General features: G+C 38.9%; 2 protein-coding genes across 2 annotated transcripts in view; one reads left to right on the top strand and one right to left on the bottom strand.

The window, feature by feature from the left end:
• Positions 1-15735, bottom strand: part of LOC133629968 (sperm-associated antigen 16 protein-like) — a 102180-nt gene that overhangs the window by 30881 nt on the left and 55564 nt on the right. The gene's annotated exons all lie outside the window — the stretch shown is intronic.
• The window catches only part of si:dkey-12l12.1 (uncharacterized), a 15395-nt gene continuing 1924 nt past the window's right edge, over positions 2265-15735 (top strand). Inside the window, exons 1-4 of the mRNA XM_062022001.1 lie at positions 2265-2598; positions 9213-9260; positions 15476-15586; positions 15657-15735. The exon at positions 15657-15735 is cut by the window's right edge and continues 38 nt beyond it. Of these exons, the coding sequence (XP_061877985.1) occupies positions 2476-2598; positions 9213-9260; positions 15476-15586; positions 15657-15735 (361 nt within the window). The 5' untranslated portion in view covers positions 2265-2475. The remainder of the gene's footprint in view (positions 2599-9212; positions 9261-15475; positions 15587-15656) is intronic.

Here is a 15735-nt window from a genome sequence, read left to right as displayed (position 1 = left end):
AGGCACTGACTTCATCACAGTTACAAACAAATGAACCCTAAAGAGTATCTTATTCACCATTTGATTGGCAGCAGTTAACGGGTTATGTTTAAAAGCTCATACCAGCATTCTTCCCTGCTTGGCACTCAGCATCAAGGGTTGGAATTGGGGGTTAAATCACCAAAAAATTATTCCCAGGCACGGCGCCGCTGCTGCCCACTGCTCCCCTCACCTCCCAGGGGGTGAGCAAGGGGATGGGTCAAATGCGGAGGACAAATTTCACCACACCTAGTGTGTGTGAAAATCATTGGTACTTAAACTTAACTTTACACATACAAACTGTAGCACACAAAAAAGCACATTTAATTAGAAAAAAAAAACGTTTTTATGGTCTTACCTTTACTTATAAATGAAGTTCATGCGCAGCTCCTTTTGAACAAAAGCATCGATAACTTGTTTATAGAAGTCTTCCTTATCTTTCTTCAGTTTTAAAAGTCTCTCTGTCTCGATGGAGATGATCCTTTAATTATAACCTCCTGCTTCGATTGAAAGTCCAGTTTAGAAAACTGTTTTATTTTAGATATGTAATCCTCCATGTTAATAGTCCAGGTAAGAGGAAAAAATAAACGATCGCTGCTAACTGTTGCTGCTTGTTGTCACTTCTTCTGCAGCCGAGTAGTCGCAAGAATGATCTCTGGGATCACTACCGCGCTATACCACCAGGAGGCGAGATTACTGCGAGCCCCACACAGTGCGTCTTTTGCAGCCGTTTTATGATTGCTCAGCACAAGAAATACGTTACACACATACAGTTGTTGACAAAATACACTGTACATGATATACCTCAGCTAACTAAACTATGGAAATGTATAATATAGTTCATATAGCAATACGGTCTCACTGCACAGCAGGCCAGCAGTTAGCCGAGTCATTGCGCAATCCATGGTGAGGCTCAACTCAGTGACGTGCCTCAACTGGCTGGTGACTCACCGCAAGTCTCTTCTCCGTATTTGAACGGCAAATGTGAAAATTCTGCGATTTTGAATAAAAATAATCTAAAACTGGTGAAGTTAACTGGAAAATAACTTTATAGTATAATCACTGGATACATATAACAATTTAATTAATTTTTTTTCTTTTTAAATTTTTTTCTTTCCATGATGGCACGTGAGGCCCCGCCTCCCCTGCCTCCCCTGACTGCACGTCACTGTATTGTATATATTAAATCAAAATATAATAAAATAATATATCAGTATCACTCTTATTCCAGGACTGGATCATGGGCTTTAACATGTGTAGTGAAAAAAGTTAAAGTACCAATGATTGTCACACACACACACTAAGTGTGGTGAAATGTGTCCTCTGCATTTGACCCATTCCCTTGTTCACCCCCTGGTAGGTGAGGGGAGCAGTGGGGAGCAGCGGTGCCGCGCCCGGGAATCATTTTTGGTGATTTAACTCCCAATTCCAACCCTTGAAGCGGTCTTCAGGCACGACCATTGTTGCAGAGGCACATAATGACTTTGCATCATTTTATCCTGCAGATGTTTTGATGAGACATTTCAGTGCAGAATCTGACCGTCTCGCCTTCAGACGGTCAGTTGTGACTTGAACATCCCCCAGAAAAACAAGCTGAAATGACACGCTCGGTGAAACAGCTCACTATTTGTCCACTCCAGTCCATTCCGGCTCGACCCGCCAAGAACAACGGGGTCATTTTTTCACTCTTGAACGTCCCTCCCATCCGTCGCTCTGCAGTTGTGGTCTCGCTTGGCAGCCGTTTGCAATAACCCAGCCCGCATGCGGAACATATCTCATATCAGGTCTTGCAAGGAAGCTTGGTTTAGCAACAAGCACATCTTTCACTGGTATGTCAGGAAAGTGCACAAAGGGCTTAACTCGGAAAGGAAATTAAACACATTTAGTCATTTTCCCTTTTCTCAGCGGCACATGTTTCCGATTCCTCAGTGACTAAGTGCTCCAGGCTTGAAGACATCAGCGTCCTATCCTGCTCTTACTCCCTCAGTCACTCCTTCCATCAACACACCTCAAGACAGGCGGCCTATTCATCCACTACTTGTCCTCCTGTCCAGGACATGCATTCTTTCTGGAAAAAAAAAAAAAAAAAAAAGGAGTGTTAAGTGCTTCCTCAATGTGAGCCCCACTGTAATTATTAAAACAGTTTATGTGAGTTTCCAAATGTGCTTCCTGTAGTCATATTAAGTGCACGAGTGCATGTGCAAAGAACATAAACGTGGATTTTTCACAATTGTTGCCGCTCATAAAGGGTGATATCGGCGGGAGATGTCTGACATGTTTGCGCAGGACCGCAGGCCACAGGCTGGCGTGGAGCGCTTGGTTTTGTGGTGGGCTGCGTGTCTGCGTGAAACTGGCATAGATGCACGTTCCCCTGCATCTGGTCCTCATTAGAGGAGCAGAGAGTATAAAGCGAGGAGCAGACAGGGGCTGGGAACACTCTTATTCCAGGACTGGATCATGGGCTTTACTGCGTGGCTGTGTCTGCTGTGCCTGCAGGCGAGCCTGCTGTCTCATGCGCTCGACTGCTCGGCAGGAAGCAAGGCCGACTTGTGCGTCAACACACAGACGGCCGACGAGCAGGTAAGACGTCGTTTTTTCTAATGCGAGGAGCACTGCCTTGACCTCGTTGAACATTTCCTATAACACTGCGTGCTGTGGTCACAACTTGTTCTATCAGTATCATGTTGTCATTCTCCCAAAGACAATAAATGACACTTAGAACAACTAATCCTATAAAACAACCCTAGGAAATAACAACAGGACACAACTTTACCCATCTGATATCCACTCTATATGCTATATAGTCTATCAAATATACAATATTTGGGGCAAACGTCAGGAAATGTTTCTCAGGGATAATAAAAACTCTTTGGTATGATGTAGAAATATCCTATATTTGTTTTAGTCCCCTATAGAACCTGTATTTATTTTACTCTATATAGCCTGTATTTATTTTACTCCCTTGTCCTGTGTTGAGCTTAAAGGGGTCACACTTTGTCCCATATTACCATGAGAATCCCAAATAGTTTGTAAAATTACGTAATGACTACAGGGGATTTTTCTTAGATTGTTTCAATAATAGTAATAATATTTTTTTAAGTTTTAACCTTCATCCCTTCTGAAGGAATATTTCAATCTTTTGAGTGAATAAGACTATATTTGTAAATTTTTTGCCAAACTTTTTCTACCAAGAGAAGTCAAAGGATGCTGGGGTGCTGTTTATTTGAAGGGGAACTGCATTTTTGGGGGAATTTTGCCTATCGTTCACAATCATTATGAGAGACAAGAACACACGTCTTTTTAATTTTTTCATTTTTTTTTATTTTAAAGATGATAAAAAAACGCTTGGAAGATGCAGCTAATGGGAGTCACCATTGTAGCCTTCAAAGCCCTCTAAGACAACTTCAAACCCCTCCATCAATGTTTTGTATGCACACTACAAGTATTCATATAATGTAGTAACAAACACTTTCATAACAATATATACTTTGTTCAATATTTACCGTATTTTGGTCATTCTAATCATTGCCGGAACTAATTATATCATTTATTTTCGTTTCTATAGCAGCGCACGTCTGACTTCTGGCAACAACCCCTTCCAGATACAAAACGCTTGTGTGTGTTCAAATCATGGCAGATTCAGTAACAAACAACAAAGACTACTATTTTTGGACAAATGAGGTTTAACAAACTTATCTTTTTGAATCTGAATTTATGGAGTGTGAACTGCTGCTTCTAGAAGCCAGTACGAAGGAAGAGTGTGACATTGGGGCAGACGTGAAAGTGAATCCAAGCTGCAAAATGTGGAACTTGAAGCCAAGCTACTTCCACATAAATGGTGTGCTTACCCATAATTTAGTGGAAAAAACGTCCCTGGCCAGCTGTACTAGACCAACAACTGTCCATCAAGTGAGTAACTAATACCGAGCATGATACACGCAGCACGTCATGCGTGTTATTACAACTACAGTACATACACTGTCTGGTTAGCTGTGTACAAACAAAACGTGAAATGTGGGCTAATACTTTACAGATACTGTGATATGACTGTTCATGTGTTTCATTCAGTACAGATTGCTGTCTTATAGCATCGTGTTGTGCATTACAAACTCAAACATGTTTCGTGTCGTTGTAGAAGCTAGCTTATCTCCTGCCGTAGTTAGCTTCTACGGCTAATGCCGTAGCACGTCGATGTGTTATACGCTACAAAAAGAGTTCTTCACTGTTCATTTACAATAACAATGTCGCTACAGTTTGGTTATTAAACAGGTTACGGAACGTAAATTAAGTATTGTTGACGGTTGTTGAATGCATTTTTTAAAGTGATTTAGAGGTATAATTGATTGCTCCCATTATATGCATTGCTAGCCACCGAGAACAAGACCATTTTTGTATGTTAGAAAGCGGAAAAAATAAAACTTTTGTGTTCTTGTCTCCCATGATTGTGAACCATAGGCAAAATTGGGGGAAAAAAAGTGCGGTTCCCCTTTTAACAGTTGTTATAAAATGTCAAAAAGCCATTCAACTTTTTTCTCATTACGTTTCATATTCTCCGCTGCCACATAACCTTTTGGCCTGTATTTTATGTTATCTTATGTCGCAGACATAAAAAAATATTTTAAATCTTTAAATGTTTTATTATTTTTTAGTATTTTTTTATTTTTTATTATTATAATAATAAATGCTAAATGGGTTATACTTGTATAGCGCTTTTCTACCTTCAAGGTACTCAAAGCGCTTTGACACTATTTCCACATTCACCCATTCACACACTGATGGCGGGAGCTGCCATGCAAGGCGCTAACCAGCAGCCATCAGGAGCAAGGGTGAAGTGTCTTGCCCAAGGACACAACGGACGTGACTAGGATGGTAGAAGGTGCGGATTGAACCCCAGTAACCAGCAACCCTCCGATTGCTGGCACGGCCACTCTACCAACTTTGCCACGTACTATGATTGATATTACAGTAAAATATAATAATATATATATATATACACAATTATACTTTCACAAAATTGTAACAAATAATACAAGTAAAAATGATGGGGCAGGGGGAATTGCAGGACAAAAAGTTGGATATTTATTTTTTTAACAAAATAAGAAGAAAAAAACGGCCCCCAAACTTCGTTTGACTTATCATTATACCGCCCTTGGAGGAAAACATTTGTATTTCTGGATGTGAATCTTACAACAATTTACGATTGCTATTGTCAGGGTGACAATTTGATTCTTTAGTCAAACCCATTCCTACAATATATTATTCTGTAAAAAAATTTTAAAAAAATAATAATAAAAGCTTTATAAAACGGGTTAAAGATTAAAAAAGCTCCTCTACCTGCAGCCTAAAAAATATATATTTTTGAAAATGTATTCTAAAAAAACAATGTTTATCGATTCTTGAAAATTATGATCTGAATCGATTTTTTCAGCATCCCTATACCACATATAATGCATAGGGTAGTGTAATACTCTATAGAAGTGTTTCCCAAACTGTGGTACTTGGTACGCGTGCTTCATCTAGTGGTATGCCAAAAAATAACTTGAATGAAGTACAATGTTTCATTTTCCTATTTTTAAACACAATGTTACTGTTCAAACTGTGTGTAATGTTACAGTGGCCAAAAATACTAAAGATACTATATAAACCTCTGCCTTGTTTTTAATGAATACTCAGTTACGCCTACTCCACTAAAGTATCTTAATATCAGTCATTAGTGGCACTTGGAGAGCCAAGTGTTTCCTGAGGTGGTATAACAAGTTTGAGAACCACTGCTCTACAGTATTTAACTACTGTATGTACTTCAATTAGGGTCTAATGCTCATGGAATTATGGAAAAAAGCATTGAGACACATGTTTTTAATCAGGGGATTGGCATAAAAGCATTGGCGCATGAGTATGGTGAGAAAAATGAGAACCATATTATCTGTAAAAACTATGCATTACAGTATTTCTATCTATTGTGTGCTTTCAATGGAAAATAGTGTGTGTGCGTGGGAGTGTGTGCGTGTGTGTGCGTGGGTGTGTGTGTGTTCTTGTATTTCTACCCTTCTTGAGACATCAACAAGGAAAAGTACCTTCCTTATGAGGACCGGTGAACAAGTTAGGACATAAATCATAGTCCCAATACGGAAAACCATTGCATCTAATAGAGAATGTCTCATTTGCACCCCTGGTGGTGAAATCTATCAAAATTAAGGTGGTCCCAGAAAGGAGGGATTTTTCAAATTGACTGTGTGTCGGTTTCAAAAGTGCTCCCCTTCTGGTCAACATACGAAATAAGAAGTGTGTGTAAAAACTTGAAGTGCTCCCCCTCTGGCCAACATATGTAATAACAAGTGTGTGGGAAATTGAAATGCGCCCCCTTTGGCCAAAATGTATTTAATAAAATAAAATAAATATGTATGGAGACATACTGTAATAACTTGAAGTCATTAATGAAGATTAAATACCAATTACAAACAAAAAATAAAAAATAAAAAAATTCACTAAAAAGCAGTCTCTCACAATGTGTCGACTTTTTTCTAATAAAATTGGGAACAATTTCTCATATTCTTTCTGTTTCTGTAATATTGCAATATTTTCTCGTAAAATTAATTTGTTTAGTGTAAAATTAGTACTGTAATGCAAAATGGTGACATTTGTCATAAAATTTGGATTTGTATCACAATATTACAATTTTTTTTGTTATTCTCGTAAAATAGTGACATTTTTTGAGTAAAATTACTTTTGTCATAAAATTGCCAAAATTTTAAGCTTTTCTTGTAAAATTGCGACGGTTGAGTAAAATTCCAACTTTTATCATAATATTGCACAAATTTTCAGTTTTTCTTGTAAAATTTTGACTTGCGTTGAGTAAAATTACGACTTATTATAATACTGTCCAAATTCGAAGTTTTTCTTGTGAAATTGTGACCTTTTTCTTCTGAAGTTCCAACTAATTTTTCACAACAAGCTTTTTTATATTTGCATGGTATGTATATATTATTAATGTTGTAAATACAAATCTTTAAATATTTCGAAAGTGTGGTCCGAAAGAGGTAGGCATTTTTCGGAGGTCTCAAGAAGGTAACAAATACAAAAAAGTGTGTGTGTGTGTGTGTGTGTGTGTGTGTGTGTGTGTGTGTGTGTGTGTGTGTGTGTGTGTGTGTGTGTGTGTGTGTGTGTGTGTGTGTGTGTGTGTGTGTGTGTGTGTGTGTGTGCGTGCGTGTGTGCGTGCGTGCGTGTGTGACGACAATAGCGGTCAGGTCTGCTCCAAGATCGCAGCAGACAAAATAACCCTGAACTGCAAAGACATATAATTAGATTTTCTAACAGAAACAGCATTTCATTGTGATGGTTTTCACAGCACACCAAAAATAAACCCAGCGTGGAACAAAATAAAAATCCGTCTGTTGTTTTATGTGGCCACTGACTGTTTGACTTCAAACGTGCGGTTGCTGGTTTTGCTGTGGACGTGGTGCTTTGTCCTCATCTTGACTATATATGCATTGTACAGCTGCGGTAGTTGAAAGGACTTTCTTCCATCCAAAGAAGCTCGTACCACATTTATGTGCTTTTTCTGCAGTAAGTTATTGGAAAGCTAATTGCAGTGTGTGCATGCTTATACATATAACATTTAAGGCAGATGTTACTTTGCTTTAGTTGAAGTTGGCTAAGTGGCTTCCACCAAGCTTATTTGTGCGTAAAATGGAGTGAAATGCAGTATTAGTCAAACGTTTGGAGACACTTTCTTATCCAGTATACGCAAATGTGTCCCAAAACTTTTGACTTGCATGACTTCATGCACAAGTTCATTTGAAAATGTACTGAATTGCATTTGGAATTTTTTTAGTCCATTTTTTGAGACACCCTTGCATCCTATTGAATATAAAAGTGTATTTTGTGCATAAAAGTTAGGCAGTCTAACTCATAATGTTTGCAGCAGAAGCTCAGTTTAAATGAACTCAGGGGGGAAAAAAAGCATATAGAACATTATTTCTAATATATGACAACCACACTTGTACAGTATACAGTAGGGAAGGGATGCATATGGCCTCATTCCTGGGTGGATCTCGCATTAGAGGAAGGAGGGGGGGGGTAAAATAATTTTTGCAATGCAGTTTGCTGAAAATGATGGAAAGCGCCACTCTATAAAACAAGTGACGCTGTGGTCAATTGCCACACAACACATTTCAACATACTCAACATTCTACTGCCGTCTGCCGGCTATGATGGATAGTGCACTCCCCCAATTTGTCATGTTTCATGTGTCAGGTAAACCGCGAGGAATGGGGCCATTTGAATCCCCTTCCCCACTGTATGTCCTTACAAATGTCAGTCAAAACCGAGCATTATTGCATTTCTGTCAGTTACTTTTAAAAAAAAGTTATGAGCTTTCAGAAAATGTCCGAAATGGGAACAAGTGATTCGATTTTGGGGGTGGATCCGGATAATTTCTATCACGTTACCTTACATTTACGTTAGGAGGTGGAACTTCACTGCGTGTATATTGCTTGAAGTCCCGCCTCCATCCACAGAGATAAAAAGAGTGGATTACTGACAAGACGGTTTACTCTGTTGACACAAAGAAAACAAACACGCCCAGACAAAAATCCTGCCCAGTGGCCTCGTGGTTAGATCGGTAGGTTGTGAGTTCAAACCCCTGGCCGAGTCATACCAAAGACTATAACAATGGGACTCATTACTTCCCTGCTTGGAACTCAGAATCAAGGGTTGGAATTGGGGGTTAAATCACCAAAAGGATTCCAGAGCGTGGCCACCTGTGCTGCTCACTGCTCCCCTCACCTCCCAGGGGGTGGAACAAATGGGTGTGTCAAATGCAGAGCTTAATCTCACCTCACCTAGTGTGTGTGTGACTATCAGTGGTACTTTAACATTTAACATAGCACTTTCATTAATCCTTCGATTAATTACTTTATTCCTGATTAAACTTTTAGGAAATATCACAAATTGAAAAAAAAACAAAAACAACAATATATTTTGAATTGATTCGGATCACAGTGTGTATTCAGGATTTTTATAAAGGATTATTTAGTAGTGTGAATACACCTCTTGTATTAGCATATGACAAAACAATACAATTTGCATTCCCTGAATTTTTGTTTGTATTTTTCTGGGTCTACCACTGATTAATGCAAAAATAGCCTCATGTTATCATATTATAATGGGCAATTATTTGTCTTTCTACCCCTCAGACTGGTGACCAAAGGCTGCAGAGGCCACCACCTGCATATGAAGAACAGGTACATGCCCCCCCCCACAAACAGTGAGCGATGGCAATTATGCCTCATGAAGCTTGGTTGAATCTTCCATACACCGTGAAATGTAAATCACCTACAGTACATGGCGTCTGTCAGCGGTATCAAGATTGTATTAGTGATACATGTTGTAATAAAGCTATGGTGGCGTGACCATGGAAACATAGTCGAGCCCAGATGAGCAATCTGGCTTCCCGGCAACTAGGAACTAGAAGTGGATGACTTGATGCATGTTCCAATCATATGTCAACGCTCAATAGCCAAATGCTGCAATGCCACGAAAAACGGGCACAATTATAGATAAATATATGCCATTGGTAATCACAGTAAGCACTGTAAATAGCATGAAGTGTAAAACTGTCGGCAATTTACCTACAGAAAGTCATCAAAAATGTTTATATTTTGTGGAAGATAACAGCACCCGCGACCCCGAGAGGGACAAACGGTAGAAAATGGATGGATGGAACTTCTATTACTAAATTGTTGCATGCAAAAAGGTAAACATTTACCAAAGGCATGTACTCCCATGGCTGTGATATTGTTCTACCAAATACACCGCATGGTGGCACTGTTTTCAAACGCCCCAAGGTTAGTCCTGTATGCCAGACTGACTTGAAATTTGTCACACATCTCAATGGGCTCTACAAAAACACCCACCATTAAGTTTGGTACACACATTTTTAAGGGACTTCCAAAACAATTTTGAGCACAACACATATACTAGGTGGCACCACAAACGTATGAAAAATTTTAAAAAATGACTCATCGTTTAGAAACAAACCCGTGTCCTGTGTTAAAGGGGGTCGCACTTTGTCTCCGAAATAGTTTGTAAAATGGCTTAATGACTACCAGGGATTTTTTTTCAATAATATTTTTTGAAGTTTTAACCTTCATCCCTATTGAGGAATATTTCAATCTTTGGATTGAATAAGGCTATATTTGTGTATTTTGTCCTTTAATATGCATGTTTGAAAATACAACTTATTAAATGATGACATGTATGATTTATTAGGGAACAATAGTCATGTAAAATGTCATAAATCCAATTATTATTTATTAAGGACAATTGGTTCCAGACCTGACCATGATAAACACATTTTCGCGAAGTAGGATTGATAATATTAAATTGAACATTGTCATAGTTAGAGCATTAAAAAAACTTTCAATGACCTGCTAAATATGTTTTTTAATATAATTAGAGCCCTCTAAACATAAAATAACACCCATATAGTCACCTTTACACTCGTTTCAGCCAATATAGTAGCCTTGAGTGTGTTGTACTGTAGTTTACAGTATTCACCGGTAGCCCAGAGGATCGTCCAAGTGTCATTGCTATCCAAGGCAGTCACCCGGCCACTACAACACAGCCATAACGTCGAAATACTTCATCACATCCTGCATAATTCCTCTAAGAACTGGGCTTTAATGTGCTGAATCCACGGATGTAAGTTGTTCTGCTCGAATTTGGTCAACTTGACAGTCACAGATATGACTATTTGCAGTGTTGTTAGCATTCCACGTTGTTAGCATTGCATGTCCCGCCTTGTCATTACACATCGCTCATGCCAAAGGCTGACAAATGTCATGTAGAGAGGATGATGTCGAAAGAATTGCACGGAGAAGCTGCTGATAGCTGATAGCAGTCTTGTTAGTACTGGTCCGTCTTGAGTCTCGCCTTTAACATCGCTCGCGGTAACGTCTCACCGATGTGGAGGTGTGTTATTGATGAGGCAGGAGTTGAAGATGCAGTCCATCAAAAAGTCAAGGTGCAGATACAGTCTCGTTATCGTCAGCATTGTTCACCCTCAACCCGAAAACCAAAGTCCTGCTTGGTGAATATCTTTATCGATCGCCACAACATAATAGAAGAACATAAGACACATACTGCAGTGTAATTAGGGTTGCAACAATTAATCTATTAAATTGATTAATTAGATCAATTTAGTGCGGAGCCCCTAAAGCAGACTTGGGCATTCTGCGGCCCGTGGGCCGCATCCGGCCCTTTGTGCGTCCCTGTCCGACCCGCGTGAGGCCAATCATAAATTACAAAATAAATTTAAAAAAGTATCTATGTCGAGTGTGCAATACAACGGTGCTGCTTTTGTTTTGAAAAGCGTTATTTGTATTACTTCCGTGTGGACGTATACGCGTGCGTGATTGTGAGTGAATGTAAACAGCGACAATCGCAAATTACAAAGTAAAGTTGAAAAAACATATGTCGTGCGCGCAATACAACTGTGCTGCTTTTATTTTGAAAAGTGTTATTTATGGGCGTATGTCCGTGTGTGACTTGTGAGTGAAGGTGAACAGTGACAAGTGATGCACGGTTTACACCCGAGACGCTAAAAAGAGAATAGTTGATGACGAATGGCGTGTTTTCAACAAGACATGGACTGCCAAGCAACGTTCCTTCTAAGGTGCGCGCCTGCGCAATTGCGCACTGCTCAAGCGTCCTCTTCACACAGCAAATATATGCCGCGCACCAAATCAAATCCCATCTGAATTCTAAACAAAATAAACACATTTATTCTGTGTAATTTTGCAATGCAACTTTGAGTGACAGTGACAACAAACAGCCCTAACAGTGTTCGTCAACACCGTTCAATTGAACACCGTTCAATTATTGTAACGTCTATCGAGATGCTTCGAGGCCAGGAATTATATCGATCACTTTATTGGGCAAAACTGTTCATATTCGGCCATAACCACACCAAAAACATGAGCAAAACACTTCTATCTCGAAAAACTAGTCATTTTCTGCCGTACAAACCAGGCCAAAACCAACTTGTCATCTGTCACCAACACGCATACCACTAAACCGCTGGTGCGTTTATGGCCACACAAAAAGTCGGACAACTCAAACACCACACAAAGTTACACTATTACTCCTCAGTCATACGTGTGCTTATTTTACTGTCATTTATTATTAATGTTAATTTATTTATATTAATCATGGAATGCTGTTACTAGAGAAAGTTACAGGAATGCACACTTCATCCTATGCTTACATTTCATTGTGCAACATGAGGATGTTTAAGGGGAACTAAATGTGATCTCTGAAAGGGGTACAAATGATTTCCAAAGCAGTGCTTTTGGTATAAAGTGCTTTTGGTATAAAGTTAAGTTATGTTAAATGAAAGTATTATTATTTTTATTTATTATTATTATTATTATTATTATTATTTATATTACGGTATATATCAAAATTAATATTGAGCAAAATTTAATTGAAATATTGTCGATGTGGCCCTCCAGTAATGCTCGGGTTGCTCATGCGGCCCCCGGTAAAAATTAATTGCCCACTCCTGCCCTAAAGGGACACAGGGGAATTTTTTTAATATAATTTATTTTATTTTATTTATTTTGTTAGGCATGTATCTTGTGCGCACGAGATATATGTCTAAAAAAATTAAAATTTAAATAAAAATATTATTTTTTTTTTTTTTTAAATTTTTTATAACTTTATAAAAAGTTTAGTTTCTCGTGTGCACGAGCTACATGTCTAAAAGAAATTAAAAAAATTAAAAAAATAAAATAAAAAAATGTTTTCCCCCCCATGTCCCTTTAGGGGCTCCGTAATTTAGCAATCACTTACTGAGTCTAGCAATAATATTTATTTATCTACGTGCCCAGAGCTTTAAATCTGCAGACATAGTTTCTGCAAGACCTCGAGAGCACTTTTTTGGGGGGCTTTTTAATTTTTATTAATGCACAGAAGTTTAAAGTACAACTTCAATGTTGATGATGTGCATTTATTATTTAAAAAAGAGGATTGAAGGTTATGGTAAGCAAAAAAAAAGTGTTTTAATAATTTTCTCTAAAATACGCATTGAGGCTATGAAGTGTGTTTTATCCAATTACTCAATTCCTAAAATAATCGGTAGCTCAGTGCAGCCCTCACTGCAATATACATACGACATAAATAAGAATTAAAAGGGGCTGTTTGCAACATTTACACAGCTGCCTAGAGGCCACTAACTTTCCAACACAGTATATCCCACCCTCTTAGATCATCAAGGACAGGGGTGTCAAACGTACGGCCCAAGGGCCGGATCAGGCCTGCGAACAGGTTTTACCCGGCCCTCGGGATGAGTTTGCTAAGAAAAAAAAATTAACCTGAAATTTTTGAATGAAAGAAACAGCTGTTCTAAATGTATCCACTGGATGTTGCAATAGCAATTCTTTGTATCTTTGTAGATGATGCTACATATGCACAAAATAAACCACAGGATGTTAGTACATCCGTCAAGGAAAATGATAAAACTACATAAATAACATACTGTAATTTTATTTTGATATGATTTTTTGGTAACACTTTAGTATCGGGAACATATTCTAAGTGACAAATACTTCATTTAGAATTATTTGGACACTAGGGGAACATATAAGGGTTAGGGTTACTAATAAACAATAATTCTGAGGTTATTGAGGGAAGACTCTTAGTTAATGGCTTACTGGTTGTATAATAAGGCCATGCTGAATAAGGCATTAATAAGTACTTAATGACTAATTAAGAGCCAATATGTTACTAATTTGCATGTTAATAAGCAACTAATTAATGGTGAATATGTTCCCATACTAAAGTGTTACCAATGTTTTTTATCCTGATAGATTGAAAATTAACACCAATGAGTTGACTGATGGACATTATCACATAATTTATTCAGAAAATATAAATGACAAATAAAGAGAGAATAAACCCAACATTATGATTTGTACATTTTCAGAATGGGCCTGTTCTATTTTTCAATCTGAAGTTGTCTTTGTTTTTAAGTTATTGTGCCGTGATTTCACCAGAACGGCCCACTTGGGAGTAGATTTTTCTCCATGTGGCCCCCCGATCTAAAATGAGTTTGACACCCCTGATCTAGGATGCAACAACGTAACTACGTACGTACATAACACATGCACACGCATTAGCTTTGGATGTTATCTAATGATAACGATTTGGATAGTTAGCGTTAAGCCGTCATTGAATGTATATTCTATCATAACAACAACATGACTGCGAATTGTTCGTTGCCTCTCTTGGACTGTTTTAGTATGTCTGCACGGGCTCCCTGCGTGTTCGTGTTAACGAGGTAGGGTGAGTGACCGCTGTAAAAAACAAACATTTTCCTCGGGCTGGTACATTTTTTTTATTACATAACCTTATTAATTATAAAAAAAATAATATAGACAGTTTTAAAACAAATGTGTTCTGTTAAACCACCAATGTTTAACGATGCACAGGAGTGAAGGGATTCACATGGCTCTGTTATGGATCTCACATGAGACAAAGAGGGGGTGGTTTATCATTTTGCAGTGCAGTCTGCTGAAAATGATGGAAAGCGCTGCTCTACATAGCAACTGACGCTGTGGTCAACAAAACACATTTTAAGATATCTAACAATCTACTGCCATCTGGCGGTTAAAAAGTATAGTGCACCCCCCAATGTGTCACGTTCCATGTGTCAGGTAAACATTCCTACTGTAGTTAAGTTAAGTTAAGTTAAAAGTTAAAGTACCAATGATTGTCACACACACACTAGGTGTGGTGAAATTTGTCCTCTGCATTTGACCCATCCCCTTGATCACCCCCTGGGAGGTGAGGGGAGCAGTGGGCAGCAGCGGTGCCGCGCCCGGGAATCATTTTTGGTGATTTAACCCCCAATTCCAACCCTTGATGCTGAGTGCCAAGCAGGGAGGTAATGGGTCCCATTTTTATAGTCTTCGGTATGACTCGGCCGGGGTTTGAACTCACAACCTACCTAACCACTTCAATATTTGAAGCGTGATGTGGCGAGGAACGACTGAATCGGAACATGGTCTCCGTGTTATATGCATGCGCAGTAGCACTATCTCTTATTTTGTTTCCAGGGAGTCGGCAACACGACCCATGGGGTACTTAACTAAGTTTCGAGCAAGCGGCCTACCTTTTTGCGCATATAGCTCACAAAATGAATTACTGACAAAGTCAAGAGCCTGTGCCATAATGTAATAAATTAAGGACAAAGTCCATATTGGAAACCTGTTGCCTCTTGTGCTGACAGCCCATTTGTTAGGACACACAGGCAGGATCAATGTCATATCCTGTTTACGTGCAGATCAATGGGAAATGCAGGGAAGGGTTTTTATGAGAATTTGACTCCATGTATAGGTGGACTGCTAATAAAAGAGAGGAAACGGGACTTAGATTAACGTGGGTGTGGATTCTGTAGATTTTCCTTAGGCGCAAGAGACAATCGGAGCGGCGAGGCCACGCCCACTTGAGCCACTCCAGCCTCCCGGGGGTCATCCATGTAAGAGGCTTCCCAAAAGCTCTCATCCAGGTAATGGCCGTGCACATTTAAGGATGTACATGAAGAAGTTCATGTGTCTGATTGTCAACCCCTTCACCAGGCTGACAGGTCCAGGCGACACTTGGCTCAAGCAGGCAATAAGAAAAAGAGCAAGCGTAAATCCCGCGTCGGCTCCTTTT

This window comes from Entelurus aequoreus, linkage group LG15, assembly GCF_033978785.1.
Source record: "Entelurus aequoreus isolate RoL-2023_Sb linkage group LG15, RoL_Eaeq_v1.1, whole genome shotgun sequence".
Lineage (NCBI taxonomy): Eukaryota > Metazoa > Chordata > Actinopteri > Syngnathiformes > Syngnathidae > Entelurus > Entelurus aequoreus.
Note: the sequence above shows the minus strand (reverse complement) of the source record. Positions and strands in the feature narration are given on the sequence as shown.